Source organism: Notolepis coatsorum (assembly GCF_963971535.1).
Source record: "Notolepis coatsorum genome assembly, chromosome: 5".
NCBI classification, from domain to species: domain Eukaryota; kingdom Metazoa; phylum Chordata; class Actinopteri; order Aulopiformes; family Paralepididae; genus Notolepis; species Notolepis coatsorum.
The window spans coordinates 58,022,691-58,046,036 of NC_140169.1; the positions used below are offsets into that span (position 1 = coordinate 58,022,691).

The following is a 23,346-nucleotide window of genomic DNA, read 5'->3' on the forward strand; positions in this document are numbered from 1 at the left end:
CAGAAGTTTCATTGATATAGCTTTATTCTCTTGTACATTATATATCATACTAAAATAAACACAAGTAAAAATAAAAACAATAAAATAAAAATAAAACAAATGAACAAAGAAACTGTACAAAAAAAACGTTTATATATACTACTTTTGTTGTTGTTACAGAACAGTCTACTGTCCAAAAAAGGCACTAAATTCTGAAATGGGCAATAACAGTAATTCAGAACACAACTAGATTTGAGATTGATTAACAACAGCTTTCAGTCGTCTTCTGAGCTATATAGTTGGGGATGAGTTGGATGATGGATAATGGTACAGTATTTCACATGGGGGATACAGGAGGACATGTAGAAGTCTCAACCCCGACATACCACAAGATGGATACCCTTCAGAGTACAGGACACTACAACTGGACCTAGCACAACATCTGGTGGGGGAATTGTCATTTTTATTTATTTGTTTTACTTTCTTTTGCTTCAACCCGTGTGAGCTTTCCATCTTCACCGTTTAATCCACATTACCGAGCTGTCATTCAACAGCGCATGTAAAACACTGCTACAGAGGTAACACGATGGCATCTCAAAGCATCTCCAGTTCGGAAGACATTTCACACACCCGTGTCTTGTACTAAAGAAGTAAAGAGAGAATAGCGCCTGAATGATCACAACTTCCCTACTCACTTCCTGACCTGTATCACCGAATTCACATACTATGGTTTGTGACGCGATTGCGATGAAAAGGTCTGCTGCTCACACCGGTCCCATGAGATCATAAGGACATTAAGATAATATCTCATATCAAAGAAGGGAAGAGGGGGGGGGGGGGGGGTAAATTTCAAGCTTTGTCAACAGAGATACTTTCAGTAAGGTGCATTATTTCATTTGTCATCGTTCAATAGCTTGTTACACGATACACACACGGGGAGACTGGACATCCAGTCAAAAAGAACACGGAAACAAGATGGGTGGAAATTAAACAATAGAAAAACAAAGTCTTAAAAGTAGGATTAATAAGCATGATTCATTTTGTACATACAAAAAGAAATCAAGTATAAATACATGGTTTTAATTTCAACTTTTTTTTTTTTTCATTTGAAGACATAGATCCCAGCTCGACCAGCCTATGCTGTGGCAGAGCTTCGTACGCACTGAAGCAAGAGAGTTAAATAGAGCTTTCACTAGACTAGTTCAACCAGGGCCCCTCCCGCTTCCCAGAAGCCTATGAAACACCAGGCAGGAGTTATTTAAACGTTCTCTGCCCAGGAACCTGGCTAATATGAGCCTGTACTAATACCCATGTGTGTGTGTGTGTGTGAGGGACAAACCAGAAATAGTTTGACCCCCATAGGCTGAAGAAAGACTGAAGAAACACTGAACTAACATTTAGCCTTTGATCCTAGACTTCAAAAGGTAGACAGAGAGAGAGGGGGGGGGGGGGTAATTTCACATATGAAAACTTGAGGTGTCTTTGATTTGGTTTTCCTTGCGAGTGGTGCCTTTATGTTTCCAAGGTTTATCCGGAGCTCGACAGGTTAAAACAAGCCCTCCCAAACTCCAAAGACCATTTCCCCATGCAAAATCTGTCTGATCTGATACCAGTTTGATTTGAAATGGGGAACAAAAAATAAATAAAAGTGATAAGACACTATTGTAGTGTCATACAGAACGCTGTATTGGATCTAGAGGCTTCGATGTACAATGATTAAAAACCTATCCGTGCCAAAGTAGTTGGATCAAGGAGATATCAAAACAACCCATTTATAACAGCCAGTTCAGGATCCGAGTGGTAAACTATAGCGACAGATCCACTATTTATACCAAACAATAATATAGACTTAAACCATTCATGTGAGATTGACAATTGAAATTTTTTTCAACCAGAGATCACACATTCTTCTGTGAATAGAAAAGCAGGGAATTTTTTACTGCTTTTTTGTTTGTTCTGGTAGCCTTTTCATTTGTGGAAATTCTCTCGACGCCAATATACCAAACGGAATCATACGCCGGTGTTGGCGTGTAGCCCTAGAATTATTAGAATTCAATTCACTTTGGATGAAGCTGAACGGCTCACAGAAGCAGCAGCAGCAACCAACAATTTTTTTTCTTTCTTAAAAACAGGCTTTATTTAGCCGTCATTTAAATAGGTAAAATTACATCGAGACCGAGGTCTCATTTACAAGTGCGACCTGTTCCATCAGTCTGTCCGTAGGGCTGGTTTTTCGGCAAAAAGAAAACGTGAAGAAACTGATCTAGAGTCAGCCACATAATCAATGTGCCTCTTTACATAAAAAAAACGAAATATCTCTTCCTTTGGCATAAACATTTAAAAACAAAACATAACCAACCGATGATTATCACAATGACTAGATTGAGCGCCGTGGCCTCCAGTACCGTTAACCCTTTCACTGCCGCACGACAAATAGGTAACCCTTTCACTGCCGCACTACAGAAGGTTAACCCTTTACTATCACACTACAGACGGTGTGATGATAGTAAAGGGTTAACCTTCTGTAGTGTGGCAGTGAAAGGGTTAAATGAAGAGGCTAATGTGCCTCTATATCCCAGAGGGCGTCACATCAGTGTCCTGCAGAAGGAAACGCAACGGTACAGGAACAAGCATTTCATATAAAAGTATTCTGTGTTTTTTGTATGACAACTAATAAAGAAACTTGAACTTGAAACCAGATTAAAGTTCAAACGGCAACGTATATAAAAAAATTCAATAAAAGTTCCAGTTTGGAATGACAGCTGCAGGTCATGAGACGGCGTGTCCGAAAATCTGTAGAGTACCGTTAAACACGCGTGTACACACTCCTGAAAGCATACCGTCGTTAAACATGCGTGTGTACATATTAGACTGTCCTCGCTCATCGTCACAGATGTTCTGCGATAGCCACCAAATCGACAGGGCAGATGTGTCACAACAATACGACTAAACAGAAATAACAGAAAAAGACTCACTGAGAACAAAAATGAACGATTTGCAAAGTACTATTTGCTGCAACATACAGTATGTATAAAAAAAAATTTAAACATTGATGGTGGATTTCAACATTGAGGTCCAAAAAGCATTATGCGGGGTTCCTTCGGGGGCTTAAAGTCTTTAATAATCAGAATTTTAGGCCTTAAAAAGTCTTAAAATATGATATTGATACGTCTTTAAAATGTATTGGATTACTCGTGTGGTGCGATAACGTCTCCGTCTTGTGTTTGGATGCGTTTGAGGGAAATGTCCCGACTGCAAAGTATCAGGCCCCCCCGCCAACAATCTGTATGGGATTACTTCTGTCATAGTAATTTTCCTTCATGCGTTTTTGCCAGTATGGCTGTGAAATAGGTATTAAATTCTATGCAAAGTGTTTTTTTTTAAGAATCGTAAATTCTGCCAGTAACTCGTTTTCCTTCGGTCTCCTGGTCAGTATTTCTTTCCGACACGTACCCGGAGAAATCAAATAAAATCTGAATACATAATTTCTTTTGTTTAAAGTCTCGACATGTTCAGTATACAGACGTTCCAGAGAAAGATGTCCTTACTGGAGCGTCCAAAGAGCTACTAGGTACTTGACAGATCCTGGACACGGCTGTCTTCTGAACTGAACAGTTAATCACCACTTTCTCTGTAGCAGAGGGAGAGAGAGAGAGAACCCCTCTCTCTCTCTCTCTCTCTCCTTCTCCATCCATCCTGCCCACTTCACTATCCATCCATCCATCCTGGCTAGAGTCGATGCCGCTCTACAGACACTGTTGCATGATGGGGGTTTGAGTTCTGGGGGGTGTTGTGGACTGTGAGGGAGTGATTTTGAGAACCATAAGAAGAACCATATAATATATTTATATACAGTACACGTTGTAATATTCTGAGGTCGAGGTTGAGGTGAGACGGGGGCTGAGTGTCAGGACCGCCGGGTCGGAGAGGACGAGGAGGGGGTTTTTCCAGGATGAGTGATCCCAGATGAGAACCACTGTGTTGGGGGGAGAAGGACCTTGGTCTGGTCTTCCTTCCACCGAGAGGGAAGGGGAGGCGATACACAAGACATCTAGTCTACACTGGACCACGCGGGAGGGGACCGGCTGGGGCGGCGGCACTGGGAGACGGGTGGATGAAGAGATGGATGAGGATTTATTATTTTTCATTACTAAGGATCAGTTTTAAGTCTCCTCCTCCACAATGTTTATCCTCCGACCCCCCCCCCCCCCCCCCCCTCATCCAGTTCATTCGTCCTCCAGGGACTCAGTCTTGATGTCTCCGGGGACCCCGCCCGTTCTGGACAGGGCCAGGATGGTGTGGTTGACGGCGGCCATCTCCACGGCCAAAGAGATGGGGTCCTGGTGCTCAACGGGCCCCGTGCTGTCGTCCTGGGGGGGGGGGGGGGGGGTGACATGGAGACAGTGATCAGAAGAGGTTTCTGAATGGCGCAAACACTGTCTAAATAAAGTGCATGTGTTCAATCTACTGCAAGGGGATATTTCACTAATCATTTCTTCACTTTCAGATTCAGTGTTTTATTTGCCACATGGAAGCAATACAATCATACAGTATTCATTAAAGGGGCCATGCATTATAAATGGCTTTTTTCAGTGTTTAGCATTGTTATATAGTAATAGGGGTTAGTATCAATGGGTCTGTGTCTCTAAATACCATATTGGCGGATTACTCTCATTCAGTTGAGACAATTTCCTCCTCCAGTTAATTAGGTCATTCTGATTTTGACTCGCTTGGTGACGTAACTGGGAGCTGGTGGAGCTGATTGTGATCCGATTGGCTTTGTGGTTGTAGCGCATAGTGAAACCCGACACTTCCTCAAACGGGAGAGGCAGAGAGCAAGCGAGAGAGAGGGAGAAACAGATCGAGAGAGAGGCTCATACGCTGCGTTTCTCTGAGCGATCTCTCCTCAGCTGTCTGCCCCAGCTTAGTTTACACACACATACACACACACGCGCGCATCGCGCTGTCGTCTCTCTGTCTGTCTCTCTCTCTCCCTCCCTCCCTCGAGTCGGAAGCACTAGCATATCACTGTAATATCTTTGCGCATGCTCCCACGCGCACGCCCGTATTCCGAGCCGTACAATAATAATCACAGAGGTATATATTGTCATTTGAAACAAGTGGGATTATGCCCCCCCCCCCCCCCCCCCGCGGCGAAATTAATTAGTATCCCCCTCAGTCTCTCTCTGTGCCAGTCGCAGACTGTGTGGATGACTGTCACTCAAAGTGCTTATGGGCGGAGCCAGGCCAACACAGCCTGAAATCCAAAGTGAGAAAAATTTGGCTTTTGAGTACTTGATTAGAAATATAAAACAATGCATTTTTTTTTAATAAAACCTTACAGATGTGTTCAATAGACTCACAGGAATTGTGTAAAGTTGCCCAAATAGTGCTAGGAATAGCAATGCATGTCCCCTTTAAAATAAATAATGTTCTACCATGGGCAAAAGGAGCAGGAAGAAGAAGAATTCTTATCTGCCCCCTATTCCTAAACTAAACAAGTATTACTTGATTGTCGGCGTACAACCGAATTTACACAAAATAATAATTCATACTGTTACAAAGGATCAGATTAAACCGAATATATATATTTATTTATTGATATATATTGCATAGTATTTGTATATCGTTTGATATCCCCTGTATATTCCTTGTACATATACACGGAATATCCCTTTAGCCCAGACCATAATAGTTCATTCTCCTATTGGACAGCGGTCCACCGGCGCCAGGGACCGGCCTCCGGAGCCAGGTTCAAAGTCACCGTCAAGATGTGTCTGGACATGCCCAACCTTGCCCAGGGATACGCGACAGAAATGAGAGTGGAACTAGTTTGTGTACCGTGCGTATAAATACGGCGCAGGTGAATGTAGAAGCCCCTTAGCCCCTTACCTCCGTACCCTTACCTTCCTTAGCATGTTACCGATAAGCTGAAGCCTCACCCACGATACAACGTGCGGTGAAGTATGGCCTGTTTGGCCTCAGAATAGAGCATCGAGACCGCGTGCGAATTAGTAACTGAATTGTCAGAGTTTGGCGTCGAGTGCGACATATTTCTATTAAGTCTTTAATAGTCTATTTGTGTATAGTGTATCGTGCGGTTAGAATTCTACAGTGACCAGCATCTCCAACGCTTTTTCGTATTAGCTAGAGTTCTTATCCAGGCTGGGCCGACCGCATGGCGCTTTCACCAGAGGAGACCTAGGCGAGAGCCGTATGGACATGTACACTGGATTAATCTACCCGACGACTACATAGCCCTTTGCGGCTGGAATATATTTGCTTTGGTACTGTGATTTATGGAGCGGATAATCGCCGACGCCTGCACGTGTTGGATTTACCCCGAGAGGAGTCAAGTCGAGTCGGGCCCAGAGAGCCTGAGGCCGACTAGCTTTCTTCCCTGTGGAGCTACAGTCTACAAGAGAACCAAGCTGTATTCGTCTGTGGATCAAGAAGCTACTGCACCGGCTTCTGTACCTGAAGTCTCCCTAGTCATCGTTGACCAGACGTCCTACTACCGACGGATCTTCTACCCCCCCTGCTGGCTTACAACCAGTGGGAACCCCTTCCAGTATCTCCCGCTATCACTAGTGCACCATAGATATAATTCCCTAAGATTCAGGTTGTATAATTACCTCCTGCGTAACCAGAGAATGGACATTCGTTATTGATTTGCCTACGCATACTCCTTTGCCTTACAAGTGCATTCAAAGAATAATGTAAAGTATCCTATGTACCTTTTGCTCCATTAAATACTTGATTAATACCTTTGACTGGAACCGATTTCATTGTGGGAAGTGTTCATCATATTCATATATCGTGTACTGTATGGCCAGTAATTAAAGTACATAAAGCGGTAGTGGTTTAATGATACCATACTTATCAATACAGTCAGGGAATTGTACCCCTCAGTTACACATACCATATACAAACAAACAAACAATCCACAGATTAAACAAGAAAATAATTAAAAATAATAATAAACAAGAAAAGAAAAGATCTCACTATTCAGATTCACATTTGAATTTCATACTGACTAAATATTCTTTAATATTCTGATCTATATGAATGACTGATCTATATGAATGACTATTCTGATCTATATGAATGACTATTCTGATCCCACTCTCCCCAGTCATCTCCACACCCACAGAGAGTTATAGAATCCGTGCCTGAATCATATCCAACAACAAGTATCTTCTTCTCAGATGGGTGTCCATGGCCTATTTTGTATCAAAGTAAGGCGGGGGGGGGGGGGGGTGCGAGCAAGAGCAGGGGAATAGATAGCAGGTATTAGGGGCATATCTTGTATAAGACATTTATTTAAACAGTGATTTAATTTGATGTGCACTGTTAACAATGCTTGTATATCTAATCGTGTGTTGTCATGTTTGTTTATGTGTTTGTTTAAAAAATGATAAAAAAATTAAATACAAAAAAAAATTAAGGCGTCCTTAACGCGTGTAGCTTTTCTCCAACGCGTCCGTGTTTCCGGGTTCCAGTTTTGCGCTCTGATTGGCCAGGTCATGTGACATGTGCACCAATCGTGGGACGGCAAGTTCTGCGCCTATTTCCGGGTCGAACAGCCTGCAAACTACCTAACGCCTAGTTTATCACTGGTTAAGCTTAGGCGACTCTTTCGAAGTTGGTTAAGGTTAGAGTTTGGAATCAGGGCAGGCGTTCTATCGCCATGCTCTAAGACAAACTCTAACCTTAACCAACTTCGAAAGAGCGCCTAAGCTTAACCAGTGTAAAAACTTGCGGTCCCACTCAGAGATGCGGAAACACGTACGCGTTGGAGAAAGGCTTCAAGCGTCCTTGACGTGAAAAGGTTTGACACCCACCGCTCTGCGTTGAGTGTGGTACCTACCTGTGTTGGTGAGGTCGGCTCCAGCCGGTAGAAGCCAAAGGGGCGGCTCAGAGGTCTCTTGTCGAAGTAGGGCAGGTCACAGCCCTGGTGGAGCACAGAGCAGGAGGACCAACGTCACTCAACAATACATCACTCATCAACCACCACTGGTTCCACCCCAGGAACACACTGAACGACAAAGGTTGCAGGGTTTTAGGTAGGTCTCTCCTCAGTCTCCCCTACTCCCTCTTAGCCTTCCTACGGTCTCAATACAGAACCTTCTCTCCTCTGTCTCACTCTCAGCCTTCCTACGGTCTCAATTAGGGATGCACCGAATGGGAAATTCTTGGCCGAAACCGATACCGAAAATAGAAAACAGTTGGCCGAAAACCGAAAGCTGAAAGGCCGAAAATGATTCATAGAATAGATTTTTTTTTACCAATGTTGTGGAACATTATGATTATGGAAAAATATATGATTATGGCAAAACTTAACTTAAATAATAAATAATCACTATTATGGGTCCATAAAACATTTATTCAGCACTTCTGAATGCATACAGTACATTAATTCCATCTTTTCTCTGGCTGCGCAGCGGACATCTGTGCTCTACTGAGCGCACCTTTCTAGTCCCCAGCTGAATGTGCTCGCTTGACTCGGCACAGTAGACTCGCAACAGACAGACAGCGTCAATGTGAGAAACACAATCCCCCCCCTCCCCTCGCTCTGAATAATATGCATATTAGATCACTCAGTGATTAACCGCGACGGGCATATAGTAAATAAGGATATAAAAGCATGTTAAAGGCGCATTTATTGGACGCGTTGCGCGCAGAGTTTACATAGAAACAGCGCGACTCCCGACAGCGCGACATCATCACAACAACACGCGTTAGGTTACAGGTTGTTTCTGTTTCTGTGACATATTTTCGGTGAAAAAACTCTTTCGGCCGAAAGCCGAAAGGCCATTTTTGGCCGAAAGTTTTCGGCCACCGAAATTTCGGTGCATCCCTAGTCTCAATACAGAACCTTCTCTCCCGTGTCTCCCTCTCAGCCTTCCTACTGTCTCAATACAGAACCTTCTCTCCTGTGTCTCCCTCTCAGCCTTCCTACTGTCTCAATACAGAACCTTCTCTCCTCTGTCTCCCTCTCAGCCTTCCTACTGTCTCAATAAAGAACCTTCTCTCCTGTGTCTCCCTCTCAGCCTTCCTACTGTCTCAATAAAGAACCTTCTCTCCTGTGTCTCCCTCTCAGCCTTCCTACTGTCTCAATAAAGAACCTTCTCTCCTGTGTCTCCCTCTCAGCCTTCCTACTGTCTCAATAAAGAACCTTCTCTCCTGTGTCTCCCTCTCAGCCTTCCTACTGTCTCAATAAAGAACCTTCTCTCCTGTGTCTCCCTCTCAGCCTTCCTACTGTCTCAATAAAGAACCTTCTCTCCTGTGTCTCCCTCTCAGCCGTCCCACTGTCTCAATAAAGAACCTTCTCTCCTGTGTCTCCCTCTCAGCCTTCCTACTGTCTCAATAAAGAACCTTCTCTCCTGTGTCTCCCTCTCAGCCTTCCTACTGTCTCAATAAAGAACCTTCTCTCCTGTGTCTCCCTCTCAGCCTTCCTACTGTCTCAATAAAGAACCTTCTCTCCTGTGTCTCCCTCTCAGCCTTCCTACTGTCTCAATAAAGAACCTTCTCTCCTGTGTCTCCCTCTCAGCCTTCCTACTGTCTCAATAAAGAACCTTCTCTCCTGTGTCTCCCTCTCAGCCTTCCTACTGTCTCAATAAAGAACCTTCTCTCCTGTGTCTCCCTCTCAGCCTTCCTACTGTCTCAATAAAGAACCTTCTCTCCTGTGTCTCCCTCTCAGCCTTCCTACTGTCTCAATAAAGAACCTTCTCTCCTGTGTCTCCCTCTCAGCCTTCCTACTGTCTCAATAAAGAACCTTCTCTCCTGTGTCTCCCTCTCAGCCTTCCTACTGTCTCAATAAAGAACCTTCTCTCCTGTGTCTCCCTCTCAGCCTTCCTACTGTCTCAATAAAGAACCTTCTCTCCTGTGTCTCCCTCTCAGCCGTCCCACTGTCTCAATAAAGAACCTTCTCTCCTCTGTCTCCCTCTCAGCCTTCCTACTGTCTCAATAAAGAACCTTCTCTCCTGTGTCTCCCTCTCAGCCGTCCTACTGTCTCAATAAAGAACCTTCTCTCCTGTGTCTCCCTCTCAGCCTTCCTACTGTCTCAATAAAGAACCTTCTCTCCTGTGTCTTTCCTACTCTGTCTCCCTCTCAGCCTTCCTACTGTCTCAATAAAGAACCTTCTCTCCTGTGTCTCCCTCTCAGCCTTCCTACTGTCTCAATAAAGAACCTTCTCTCCTGTGTCTCCCTCTCAGCCTTCCTACTGTCTCAATAAAGAACCTTCTCTCCTGTGTCTCCCTCTCAGCCTTCCTACTGTCTCAATAAAGAACCTTCTCTCCTGTGTCTCCCTCTCAGCCTTCCTACTGTCTCAATAAAGAACCTTCTCTCCTGTGTCTCCCTCTCAGCCTTCCTACTGTCTCAATAAAGAACCTTCTCTCCTGTGTCTCCCTCTCAGCCTTCCTACTGTCTCAATAAAGAACCTTCTCTCCTGTGTCTCCCTCTCAGCCGTCCCACTGTCTCAATAAAGAACCTTCTCTCCTCTGTCTCCCTCTCAGCCTTCCTACTGTCTCAATAAAGAACCTTCTCTCCTGTGTCTCCCTCTCAGCCTTCCTACTGTCTCAATAAAGAACCTTCTCTCCTGTGTCTTTCCTACTCTGTCTCCCTCTCAGCCTTCCTACTGTCTCAATAAAGAACCTTCTCTCCTGTGTCTCCCTCTCAGCCTTCCTACTGTCTCAATAAAGAACCTTCTCTCCTGTGTCTCCCTCTCAGCCTTCCTACTGTCTCAATAAAGAACCTTCTCTCCTGTGTCTCCCTCTCAGCCTTCCTACTGTCTCAATAAAGAACCTTCTCTCCTCTGTCTCCCTCTCAGCCTTCCTACTGTCTCAATAAAGAACCTTCTCTCCTGTGTCTCCCTCTCAGCCTTCCTACTGTCTCAATAAAGAACCTTCTCTCCTGTGTCTCCCTCTCAGCCTTCCTACTGTCTCAATAAAGAACCTTCTCTCCTGTGTCTCCCTCTCAGCCTTCCTACTGTCTCAATAAAGAACCTTCTCTCCTCTGTCTCCCTCTCAGCCTTCCTACTGTCTCAATAAAGAACCTTCTCTCCTCTGTCTCCCTCTCAGCCTTCCTACTGTCTCAATAAAGAACCTTCTCTCCTCTGTCTCCCTCTCAGCCTTCCTACTGTCTCAATAAAGAACCTTCTCTCCTGTGTCTCCCTCTCAGCCTTCCTACTGTCTCAATAAAGAACCTTCTCTCCTGTGTCTCCCTCTCAGCCTTCCTACTGTCTCAATAAAGAACCTTCTCTCCTCTGTCTCCCTCTCAGCCTTCCTACTGTCTCAATAAAGAACCTTCTCTCCTGTGTCTCCCTCTCAGCCTTCCTACTGTCTCAATAAAGAACCTTCTCTCCTGTGTCTCCCTCTCAGCCTTCCTACTGTCTCAATAAAGAACCTTCTCTCCTCTGTCTCCCTCTCAGCCTTCCTACTGTCTCAATAAAGAACCTTCTCTCCTCTGTCTCCCTCTCAGCCTTCCTACTGTCTCAATAAAGAACCTTCTCTCCTCTGTCTCCCTCTCAGCCTTCCCACTGTCTCAATAAAGAACCTTCTCTCCTCTGTCTCCCTCTCAGCCTTCCTACTGTCTCAATAAAGAACCTTCTCTCCTCTGTCTCCCTCTCAGCCTTCCTACTGTCTCAATAAAGAACCTTCTCTCCTGTGTCTCCCTCTCAGCCTTCCTACTGTCTCAATAAAGAACCTTCTCTCCTGTGTCTCCCTCTCAGCCTTCTTACTGTCTCAATAAAGAACCTTCTCTCCTCTGTCTCCCTCTCAGCCTTCCTACTGTCTCAATAAAGAACCTTCTCTCCTCTGTCTCCCTCTCAGCCTTCCTACTGTCTCAATAAAGAACCTTCTCTCCTCTGTCTCCCTCTCAGCCTTCCCACTGTCTCAATAAAGAACCTTCTCTCCTCTGTCTCCCTCTCAGCCTTCCTACTGTCTCAATAAAGAACCTTCTCTCCTGTGTCTCCCTCTCAGCCTTCCTACTGTCTCAATAAAGAACCTTCTCTCCTGTGTCTCCCTCTCAGCCTTCCTACTGTCTCAATAAAGAACCTTCTCTCCTGTGTCTCCCTCTCAGCCTTCCTACTGTCTCAATAAAGAACCTTCTCTCCTGTGTCTCCCTCTCAGCCTTCCTACTGTCTCAATAAAGAACCTTCTCTCCTGTGTCTCCCTCTCAGCCTTCCTACTGTCTCAATAAAGAACCTTCTCTCCTCTGTCTCCCTCTCAGCCTTCCTACTGTCTCAATAAAGGACCTTCTCTCCTGTGTCTCCCTCTCAGCCTTCCTACTGTCTCAATAAAGAACCTTCTCTCCTGTGTCTCCCTCTCAGCCTTCCTACTGTCTCAATAAAGAACCTTCTCTCCTGTGTCTCCCTCTCAGCCTTCCTACTGTCTCAATAAAGAACCTTCTCTCCTGTGTCTCCCTCTCAGCCTTCCTACGGTCTCAATAAAGAACCTTCTCTCCTGTGTCTCCCTCTCAGCCTTCCTACTGTCTCAATAAAGAACCTTCTCTCCTGTGTCTCCCTCTCAGCCTTCCTACTGTCTCAATAAAGAACCTTCTCTCCACTGTCCCACTAAATCAAAGAAAAACAACAATACCACTAGTACCGTGCAGGTCCCTGACGTGTAAGAGGTGAGGTGAATGCTGTCTACAACTGAAGAAGTCTTTATTTCTCATGCAGATTTAACACACACACGCGCGCGATGGGCGACCCACAGGAACACACACACACAGATGCACTGAGTCGCTGATGAAATGTTCTCTGCACTTCCCATCCCGTCCCCCCCCCCCCCCCCCCAAGGGCAGCCGGGAGCAGACAAGGGCTGCAGCGTGTTCCGTGCCCGGGAGGACCAATCAAAGTGTGCTCCTGTCCGTCTTTGTCAGGGACGCGACGGCGTTAGCGATCTGTTGCGCATGTTTTTCCATTGGGTTTATCTTATCGGGAGGGGCAAACTCCACCTGGGAGATACCCCACCTGGGTAACTGGCAACACGACAACCTGGTGCCCAGGCGGGAATCGAACCCTGGACCTTCTAGCTGTGAGGAGACAGTGTTAACCACTACAACACCACCGAACTGCATTTCAATCCATGCGTTAGCGGGGAAAACGGTAGACACGCATAATTCTAACAAGCTGAAGAGAGCAGGTCCTGTGTTACTTATTAACACTGAGAGCAACTCCCACTAACAAGCGCTGTGGTAAAGAGTAACACATTTATGTGGGCTGTATAAGATACCAAGGCTAAGTAACAGATCTCTGGTTGACCCTCTTTAACATTATGTATTGTCGCACGCAGTGAAAGGGTTAACCATTTGGTAGGGTGGCTGTGAAAGGGTTAACATTATGATGTATTGTCGCTGTGAAAGAGTTAACCATTTGGTAGTGTGGTAGTGAAAGGGTTAACCCACATTCCTTGAGTTATGTTATGTCTATTTCATGCCTGGAGAACATGCAACTTAAAAAGGACGGGTTAATCTTCAGGTTAACGACAGGTTAATCGTTTGGCATTATGTCGACTGGCACAGGCCTTCATTTCCCTGATGGTGTTAGGCAATTATTAAGTTTGACCTCAGGCCAAATTTTTTTCCAAGCCATTATATGGCGGGCCAGAACCAAAAACAATGGCTAATTTAATAAATTGATAGTGAGTATTTTTTTTTTTACTCTGACAGACCACCTTATAACTAAGACATACATTTGTGGCAGAAAATGGATCAAAATAAACAAGGTGCATAGGTGGCTAATAAACTGTAAACGAGCAGTTTTTTCAGACTTTCCATTATTATATATAATAAGTGTTTGCACTGAACATTATACCTTTGTCTTTTTGCGATTTTATTATAAAACCAGAGACAAGCGCCCATCTCTATCGGTCTATCCATCCTACATTATGCGCAACCAGTGCGTCTATCCGACGGCCCGTTCTGTGGAGCGGACTGGACTATTGAGAAACGATAGGAATTTGCCATTGGTTCTCCCAGTCCATGTGACCATTTCTAGCATTTGCATTCATTGGCTATAGTGACAGACATAGATATATGATAAATAGATGGATAGAGCGGATTAGATGCAGTCCAGAGAAAACAACCAATCTAGATATTTCCAAGATTCTATTCTTTACTTCTGCGCACCGACGGAGAGATACTCAATTTTGTGATGACAATCTAAGCGAGTCTTTATCGAACAGATCCAAAGATATTTAATGTTTTGCATAACATGTCTAGTGTTGTGCCCGGCTTTAGAGGGTTAAAAGCCTAATTGTATTTTTTATTTAGTTAATGAATGTCTCGTTGTAATTCTTATATACCTAATGTATCACGTCTTCTTGAAGCGGATTCGGCTTTTTTTTTGCTCCGATTTGACGTCAGTTTAATTGCATTGTTACTGTTCACATGTGTGGTACCGTCACAGTCATAATGTATAAGTAAAGATACAGTTTGAATGACGTCCTGAACTAGTGTTTTAATTTCATACCACACTGTTTGCTGCACGTCGTGGCACTTTACTCTCGTCCGTCGGCTCCGGGCTGCATTTTTAGCCGATCCTCCTCCAACACATTGTTTTGAAAGTCGCCTTTCGATCGTCACCACACTCAACCTATTGCGTGCTTCGGGTCTCGAGTTACAAGACAAAATATCCGGCGAGCTTCATTTTTAACAAGCCGTTCCGACGAGTGACCGCGTTTCAGCACCAGGCGCTGTCCACCAACTTTATTCATGTTGAGCAAGCGCTACATTGCACCTCGCTGCCTATACCCGTTATTCACTCGCATTCTCTCAACATGGATAAAACTAAGTATAATAAGCATTCTTTAGGTGGTGGTAGTTTCTCTGTTTGGACATTATAGCTTAAATATATAGCCTAGCCTATAGTCTGTCTGATATATATATATATATAAAATATCTATATACAGTATATTCTCAAAATAATCTGATGGGCCAGAAATGATTGCCGCCCATTGCCGACCACTGGTGTAGACTATCGCATGCCCTCCTCCGATACATGTGGAGTCGCCAGCCGCTTCTTTTCACCTGAGTGGGGGAACGTAACGCGTGCAGAGGTCTCTTGTCGAAGTAGGGCAGGTCACAGGCCTGGTGGAGCACAGATACAACAATACATCACTCATCAACCACCACTGGTTCCACCCCAGGAACACACTGAACGACAAAGGTCTCTCCCAAGTCTCCCCTACTCCCGTCTCCCTCTCAGCCTTCCTACTGTTGAACCGCCGAACGCTTTTTATCCAAAGCGACTCAACAAGGTCTGTATGACAAATAATAATAATAGATTTAATTTATATAGCACACTTTAAACTCAGTGAGCTCTCAAGGTGCTCCACAGCAGAAAGGAAATAAAATTTAAAATAAAAGGTTTAAAAACATGAAAACATTTAAAATGAATAAAATAAAAACATGAGGATAAAAAGGTTTAACATATAAAAAACATTTAAAATGAATTAAATAAGATAAAAGACAAGACGGCAGAGAGGGTACAACTCTTACAGCTGAGTAACAATGTTCATCAAACAGTGCTGCGACTGTTTCAAAGACCATGATACGTAACGTGTCCTTTCCCAAAATAGGAATCGCTCAGTATAATCAGATGCATGTCGTTCACATGTTCTACCGAGGACATGGAAACCATGCGTCCCACCAAACGGTATGCGTTTCATAGGCCATGTGCCGTCTAAGCTGCCCAGTTACACGCCTAACTAGTAGGGCTGGGAATCACCGGAGGCCTCACGATACGATATCATCACGATACTTAAGTCACGATACGATAGCATTGCAATACAAAATATATTGCAATGTTAATATTGTGATTTATTCGCTTTTTTTTTCAACTGCAAAGTAAAACTTTGTCAACATGTTTTATCTAATAAAATAAAGTTGTCAGTCTGTTCATCTCACTTCGATCATTTCTATTGCAGCAAATGGGATTCTCTCAAGCAGACAGATCTGTGTAATCTGTGTTGCAGACTGTAATCTGTGTTGCATGTACCCGACAAACTGAACTGTTTGACTTAGTCATATTCCAACTTAACTGAATGCACACATGTGCGTGTGTGTGTGTGTGTGTGTGTGCGGACTACTGTACTATTACAGGTATTGAAATGAACAATGCAACTTCCTTATACAAATTTCTTTTTAATATTTTGCATAATAATTAAATATCGATACTTGGCGTCCTTGTATCGATACAGTATCGCCACGCAAAGTATCGCGATACTATACTGTATAGATATTCTCCCCCACCAATACTAACTAGTCTATGAAACTCTTAACCTTTGATACGATGTACGCTTTACAACCATTTCTTCAACAGAACATAGAAGACACGTCCGATTATACTGAGAGATTCCCATTTTGGGAGGGTGTAGAACTACCACATGCTTCCTCTGATACATGTGGAGTCGCCAGCCGCTTCTTTTCACCCGACGGCGAGGAGTTTCACCGGGAGAACGTAACGCGTGCAGAGGTTCACGCTATTTCCCCCCCAGATCCCCTCCCTGCTGAACAGGCGCCCCGACCGACCAGTAGGAGTCGCTGTTTGCACACTGACCAATTGTGTTCGTAGGGACAACTGACCGAGCCGGAGGTACTGCTGACTGACACCTGGATTCGAACCCAGAGTCTCTGCGGTGGTAGGCGCGTGCTTAGACCTCTTAGACCGCTACCCAGCAGCCGCACCAGTGAACCGGTCCTTTAGCGTTGTGTTGCCGTTACTGTACCTGCTCGGAGAAGTCGTTCCCGTCGATGTCGTCGCTGTTTGAGTGCCCGCCGGGGCTCTGCACGTCGATGCCATGGCTCTCCAGGATTGTGGCTTCTTGGAGAAAAGAGACAAGTCCGTTAGGACGACACCATCACTACACCAGTCACCACCAGATTCTTTAAACACTTAACACAACACCATGTTATCTATTTTACTAAAAGATTTGCACTACATCTCTACCTAATTTTTGCATTTTCTCGCATTTTGTATATTTATGTATATTAGGGCTGCAACTAATGACTATTTTGGTAGTCGACTAATCTGTCAAATATTTTTTCGATTAGTCGACTAATCGAAAAACAATTATATAAAAACCATCACCCCAGACTTTGAGACTCTTGTCAGGAGCAAACAACATCCCCAGTTATCCCATTAGTTCCCCCAAACTTACTGTCGGTCTGTTATGTTAAGCTAAGAAGTCTTCAGCTGGACCAGAGCTGAGAAGCCACTTTCACAAAGATAGGTAGTGCAAACAAAAAATATTATAAATTTTTTTTAATGACTAATCGACGCAACAATTCCTCGTCAACGATTTTTTTATAATCGACATCGTCGATTATGTCGACTAATCGTTGCAGCCCTAATGTATATAGTGTTTGGTCTTTATTCTTTAAACCTTTTTTTTTTTTACTGTATGAAGCACAATCTTAGGAGGCTCATACAGAACCAAGCAGTTCACTGTAATGTACATGTACCTTATATCTATGTGAACAAAACTTCAACTTCATCCACGCCCCAGACCTTCTGTAGGTGTTCCGGTGAGTAAAAGACTGACTGATGGACCACACTGGTCTCAATGATTCCTCACTAGACCAGACATACTGGATGGTGATGTCACAAAGCAAACGATGAGAAGAGCGTAGAGGTTTATTAACTCATTGAATGCTCATCCCATGCGTTCACCGACAAAGACAAGTATACTCGCTTTAATTTTTTTTTATTATTATTATTATACTAAACAGTCAGCCGGACCTTGTTGTGTGATCCTGTTAGCTCTGAGTGAATTGGAATTGAAATGACGATCGAATCCCGATAAGTGGCAGTATCGCCTACCTTTTGAACTGGGCTAGTTTACTGGGGGGGGGTTTCTCACTCACTGCTGGGCACAGTAATAGCCACTAAACACTGCCTATGCAATGGCGAGCAAACTATTGGAGATTATTATGAAGAGGCAGATTATTATTATTATATATATTTTTTTTAGATACATTTTTTTTGCTTTATTGCTTTCTACTACCGGGGAGGGAAAGAAAGAAAAGAGAAAAAGAGAGAAAGAGAGAAAGAGATAGAGAGACAGACAGACAGACAGACGGACAGACAGACAGACAGACAGACAGACAGAGACAGAGCGGGGGGGAGACAGAGCGGGGGGGGGGAGACATTCGGCAAAGGACGGCGGGTCCGGTAATCGAACCCGGGTCGGCCGCTTCGCGACGCAGCGCGTTACCGCCACTTGGTCGCCTGAGAGGCAGATTATTCTACTTGATTCAAGCACATGTTTGCTTAAAACTAGTTTCAAAATGTTTTGCTGTGAGAGTTCTCTCTCCTGATTGAATCAAATGAGAACGGGATACCAGAAAATGTATCTAACGTTTACTGCAGAGTGGAGGGACTGGGAGACCCATGTTACTGACCAGACACTCTATATCAGTGATGACTCTTTACTGCAGAGTGGAGGGACTGGGAGACCCATGTTACTGACCAGACACTCTGTATCAGTGATGGCTGTTTACTGCAGAGTGGAGGGACTGGGAGACCCATGTTACTGACCAGACACTCTGTATCAGTGATGGCTGTTTACTGCAGAGTGGAGGGACTGGGAGACCCATGTTACTGACCAGACACTCTATATCAGTGATGGCTGTTTACTGCAGAGTGGAGGGACTGGGAGACCCATGTTACTGACCAGACACTCTATATCAGTGATGGCTGTTTACTGCAGAGTGGAGGGACTGGGAGACCCATGTTACTGACCAGACACTCTATATCAGTGTTGGCTGTTTACTGCAGAGTGGAGGGACTGGGAGACCCATGTTACTGACCAGACACTCTGTATCAGTGATGGCTGTTTACTGCAGAGCGGAGGGACTGGGAGACCCATGTTACTGACCAGACACTCTGTATCAGTGATGGCTGTTTACTGCAGAGTGGAGGGACTGGGAGACCCATGTTACTGACCAGACACTATATATCAGTGATGGCTGTTTACTGCAGAGTGGAGGGACTGGGAGACCCATGTTACTGACCAGACACTCTATATCAGTGATGGCTGTTTACTGCGGAGCAGAGGGACTGGGAGACCCATGTTACTGACCAGACACTCTATATCAGTGATGGCTGTTTACTGCAGAGTGGAGGGACTGGGAGACCCATGTTACTGACCAGACACTCTATATCAGTGATGGCTGTTTACTGCAGAGTGGAGGGACTGGGAGACCCATGTTACTGACCAGACACTCTATATCAGTGATGGCTGTTTACTGCAGAGCGGAGGGACTGGGAGACCCATGTTACTGACCAGACACTATATCAGTGATGGCTGTTTACTGCAGAGTGGAGGGACTGGGAGACCCATGTTACTGACCAGACACTCTGTATCAGTGACAGCCGTCAGAATGTAGAGCTATTTAACATTTATTTTAACACGTAGAACAGAAATATCACTAAGAGCTCCTTTAATCTTTCTATTAAAAATAGAAACGGGGGGGGGGGGGTCACTGCACTGTATGTTTATGTTTGTCAAATAAAACTTGAACTTGAGCCATTAGTGGTGGCCATGTTAGCTCACTGGATAGGAACACACAGAGACAGACAGACAGAGACACGGGGAATCAAACCCCAAAGTTTAAAATGCATAAACGTGTTTCTCTGTCTGAGTCACGTGAGCATCAGAAACCTGCTCCAAGGCTGCAAAGGCCATGATTCTCTGTCAGCGGACTGTTATGATGTCGGGTCTCATCACATCGTGGCAAAGTTATTCAGGGACATATTATATATTTGCAACCCTATTTATATAGGGGCAGCGACGTTACACCCATATATTACAACCTGTCCAGACTCTGTCTATCCACTATCCAAGGATCCAGTCACTTAAAGGGTTTGAAATTAGGCTGGGGAAATAAATAAAATTAAAATAAATAAATAAATAAAAATAATGATATGTATACGTATATATATATATAAATAAAAATGGATGTTGAATAGTTTAATTACAATTTGAATTAATTCATCGCTAAAGGTAATTTCTAGCGCGGCTCCCATCCAGCAGATGTGTTTAGTTTCTGATGAACTACCACAGAAACGCAGTTTCAAATAATTTCACAACAGTGTCAGGCGCTGGCTCCCTGAAACCAGAACCATCAGGCCTAAAACAGAATCAATATCCAAACCAGAACCATCAGGCCTAAAACAGAATCAATATCAAAACCAGAACCATCAGGCCTAAAACAGAATAAATATCAAAATAATCGGTGCCGACAGCCGGCCCTAGAGTGGAGACCAAAGCGGCATCCTTCTCCAGAGTCACATTACCAATGTTGGCCCGCCTCTTGATCTCCTTGCGTCGGTTGGCGAACCAGTTGTAGACTTTGAGGGAGGTCACCCGCTCCAGGTCCGACAGCTTCTTCCCTGGGATGGATAATGAAAACGCGTAGCAATTAGAACAGTCTTTGGTTTCTCCATGAGATGAAGTACACCGGTACGGGGATGAACTAATAAAACACACACACCGACCTTCTCAATAGGGATGCACCGATCCGACTTTTTCAGTCCAGATACCGATACCGATACCTGGGCTTTGGGTATCGGCCGATACCGAGTACCGATCCGATACCCATTGTTCAATTAAAAATGTATGCCTCCACTGTGTGGAAGAGACTGGGATCATTCTTTTGTGGCAAGGCTTGACTTAAAACATTACTTTCCTAACTTAGGCTACGTTTAGACGGAGAGAGTCTGAACAGAAACCGCAAAAGTCGTCTTACGGTTTCACTTTTAATTTTGCGTTTAGACGAGCGTTTTGGGATGGAATTCTCCGTGCAGACGAGGCTGTAACAACTCGAGACAACGGAGCCCCGCTGTCACACGATTGGCGCATATGTCACATGACGTGCTGTGAAGACCCGCCCTACTCTGCCTCTGATTCGCAGACTGTGGGTGGGGAATGTGATTGAACCAAAGCAGAGTCACTCACAGACAGTGGGTCCAGTCACGCCGCGGGACCGATTTTTGTGTATTTAAAAGTACTGCCAATGTAGCCTTCAGGTGATCGCCATGGATAGAATCAGACATGCTTTATTTACGCTTCTAGGCTACTGGCGCATGCCTGTGATGTAAGCAGTACACGCGACGAGAGCCTTGACAACCCTTTCGTCATCGTTTTATGCGGTTTGACAGTTTAGATGAGAGCGCAAAGGTTTAGCGTTTCTAGGAATTCCACCCTGGAAGGTGGTCTCACTTTTTTACGGTTTCACCCCGTAAAAACGCCGTTTCCGTATAAACGAAAGGCACATCCGAAAAAATATTTTTGCGGATTCACCTGCTAGCGTTTCCGTCTAAACGGGGCCTTAGTGAAACAAAATGTAAAAAATTAACACAGATATAAATGTACAAAATTGTTATTTATTATTATAAAAAATATATATATATATTATTTGAATTTTTTTCTATACCCGATCCAGCTATTTTAGTCATATCGGAGCATCCCTACTTCTCAACATGGCTTTCGACGGCACAGTCTCCCAGAACGAATGAAATCACTGTTAAAGGGGAACTATTTTACTATTTCTTTCACTATTTGGGCACTTTTACACAATTCCTGTGAGTTTATGGAACACCTGTAATTTTAAATTTTTTTTTAATTCATTGTTTTGTATTTCTAATCAAGTTCTCAAAAACAGCATTTTTCTACCTCAAGATCTTAAGCCGTTTTGAGCTGATGTGGCATGGGGTGCATGGGCCTGATGCTACACAGCCACATTATCATGCAGCTGAGTCTCTCTGACATCACAGATCAGCACATTTTCAGATGACTCAGTTCAGTGAGGGTGAATATTGTGAGAGGAGAATTGGAAGAATGCGCCAATATGAGAATTAGAGACATAGATCATATTAATATAAGTCCACATAGCTAGGAAACAATGCTAAACACTGAAAAAGGCCATTTATAAGATAGTTCCCCTTTAAAATCAGAAAACACATACGGTTCTTTGCGCGAGGTGCAATGTGGAGGAGTGGGTTAAAACGCTGTGCCGCTACCTGGCTTCTGGATGACGGCGTTGCAGGCGTTGGCGATCTCCTCCCGCTTGGCTTCATCCGGGTACTGGTTGTCATTGAAGTAGCTAAAGTGGGGGAGAGGAGGAGGAGGAGGAGACATAAAACATAAAACAATAACGCTACTTATTGTATGCAACGTGTCAGAGCCGCGTGTCCCGAGAGGACGACCGCTGGAAGCCACTTTCTCCTATTTTGCTTCCTGATTCCTTGTGGAAAAATAAGAAGGAACTAATTAAAAACGGCTCCTCTATATCCTTCTCTCCTCGCTTCCTTCCCTCCGTTTCTCCAGGGTATCTGCAGGTTTCAAGAAGTTAAATTTAAGACTTTTTAATACCACTTAAGAGCTCAATTTAATACCAATTTCGCGAGCATACTCGAAATTTTTTTCAAACACATAGCGACACTGAACTGGCGGCTGCACTTGTTCCAGACGCACCAAGGGTAGCCCCGCAAAAAACAACTACTTGAATACAAAGATATTTCATGTATTTCTTCTACCGACAGCCGGGCTGCCCCCCAAAAAAAATCATCGGATACCTGTGCAAATGAAATGTAAGACTTTTTAATACATGTTAACCCTTTCACTGCCGCACTACCAAACGGTTTTACCCTTTCACTGAGACAACACAGAAGGTTAACCCTTTCACTGCCACACAACAAAGGGGTTAACCCTTTCACTACAGAAGGTTAACCCTTTACTATCACACTACAGACGGTGGTAGTGAAAGGGTTAAGGTCTTAAACCCTGTTCTCTGCCCTTCCTCTCTGCCTCACCTCTCCATCACAGCCAGGCACTCCTTCCTCCAGGTGAAGCGGCTTCCCCTGCGCAGCCGGAAGGTGCCAGGGGCCGTGCTGATGGGGGGCGGAGTCTGTCTCCACTCCATCTCCTCCAGGGCCAGAGGAGCCGGCCGCATGTTGAGAGTAGCACCTGGGGGGGGGGGGGGGGGGGGGGGGGAGAGAGAGAGAGAGAGAGAGAGAGAGAGAGAGAGAGAGAGAGAGAGAGAGAGAGAGAGAGAGACAGACAGAGGACAGAGACAGAGAGAGAGAGAGAGAGAGAGAGAGAGAGAGAGAGAGAGAGAGAGAGAGAGAGAGAGAGAGAGAGAGAGGAAGAGAGAGAGAGAGAGAGAGAGAGAGAGAGAGAGAAAGAGAAAGAGAAAGAGAGAGAGAGAGAGAGAGAGAGAGAGAGAGAGAGAGAGAGAGAGAGAGAGAGAGAGAGAGAGAGGAGAGGGAGAGAGGGAGAGAGAGAGAGAGAGAGAGAGAGAGAGAGAGAGAGAGAGAGAGAGAGAGAGAGAGAGAGAGAGAGAGAAAGAGAAAGAGAG

General features: G+C 44.5%; 1 protein-coding gene across 5 annotated transcripts in view; it reads right to left on the reverse strand.

The window, feature by feature from the left end:
• Positions 1-12: 12 nt before the first annotated feature.
• Positions 13-23,346, reverse strand: part of LOC311229189 (homeobox-containing protein 1-like) — a 64,055-nt gene continuing 40,721 nt past the window's right edge. For 2 of the 5 annotated variants that reach the window (XM_084315251.1, XM_084315250.1), the window contains exons 5-11: positions 22,802-22,955; positions 22,010-22,092; positions 20,285-20,380; positions 16,713-16,807; positions 15,013-15,072; positions 7,850-7,933; positions 13-4,349 (exon numbers count right to left, since the gene is read on the reverse strand). In XM_084315251.1, the coding sequence (XP_084171377.1) occupies positions 4,206-4,349; positions 7,850-7,933; positions 15,013-15,072; positions 16,713-16,807; positions 20,285-20,380; positions 22,010-22,092; positions 22,802-22,955 (716 nt within the window). In that variant the 3' untranslated portion in view covers positions 13-4,205. The remainder of the gene's footprint in view (positions 4,350-7,849; positions 7,934-15,012; positions 15,073-16,712; positions 16,808-20,284; positions 20,381-22,009; positions 22,093-22,801; positions 22,956-23,346) is intronic. The other 3 variants (XM_084315252.1, XM_084315254.1, XM_084315253.1) reach the window with 3 other exon arrangements.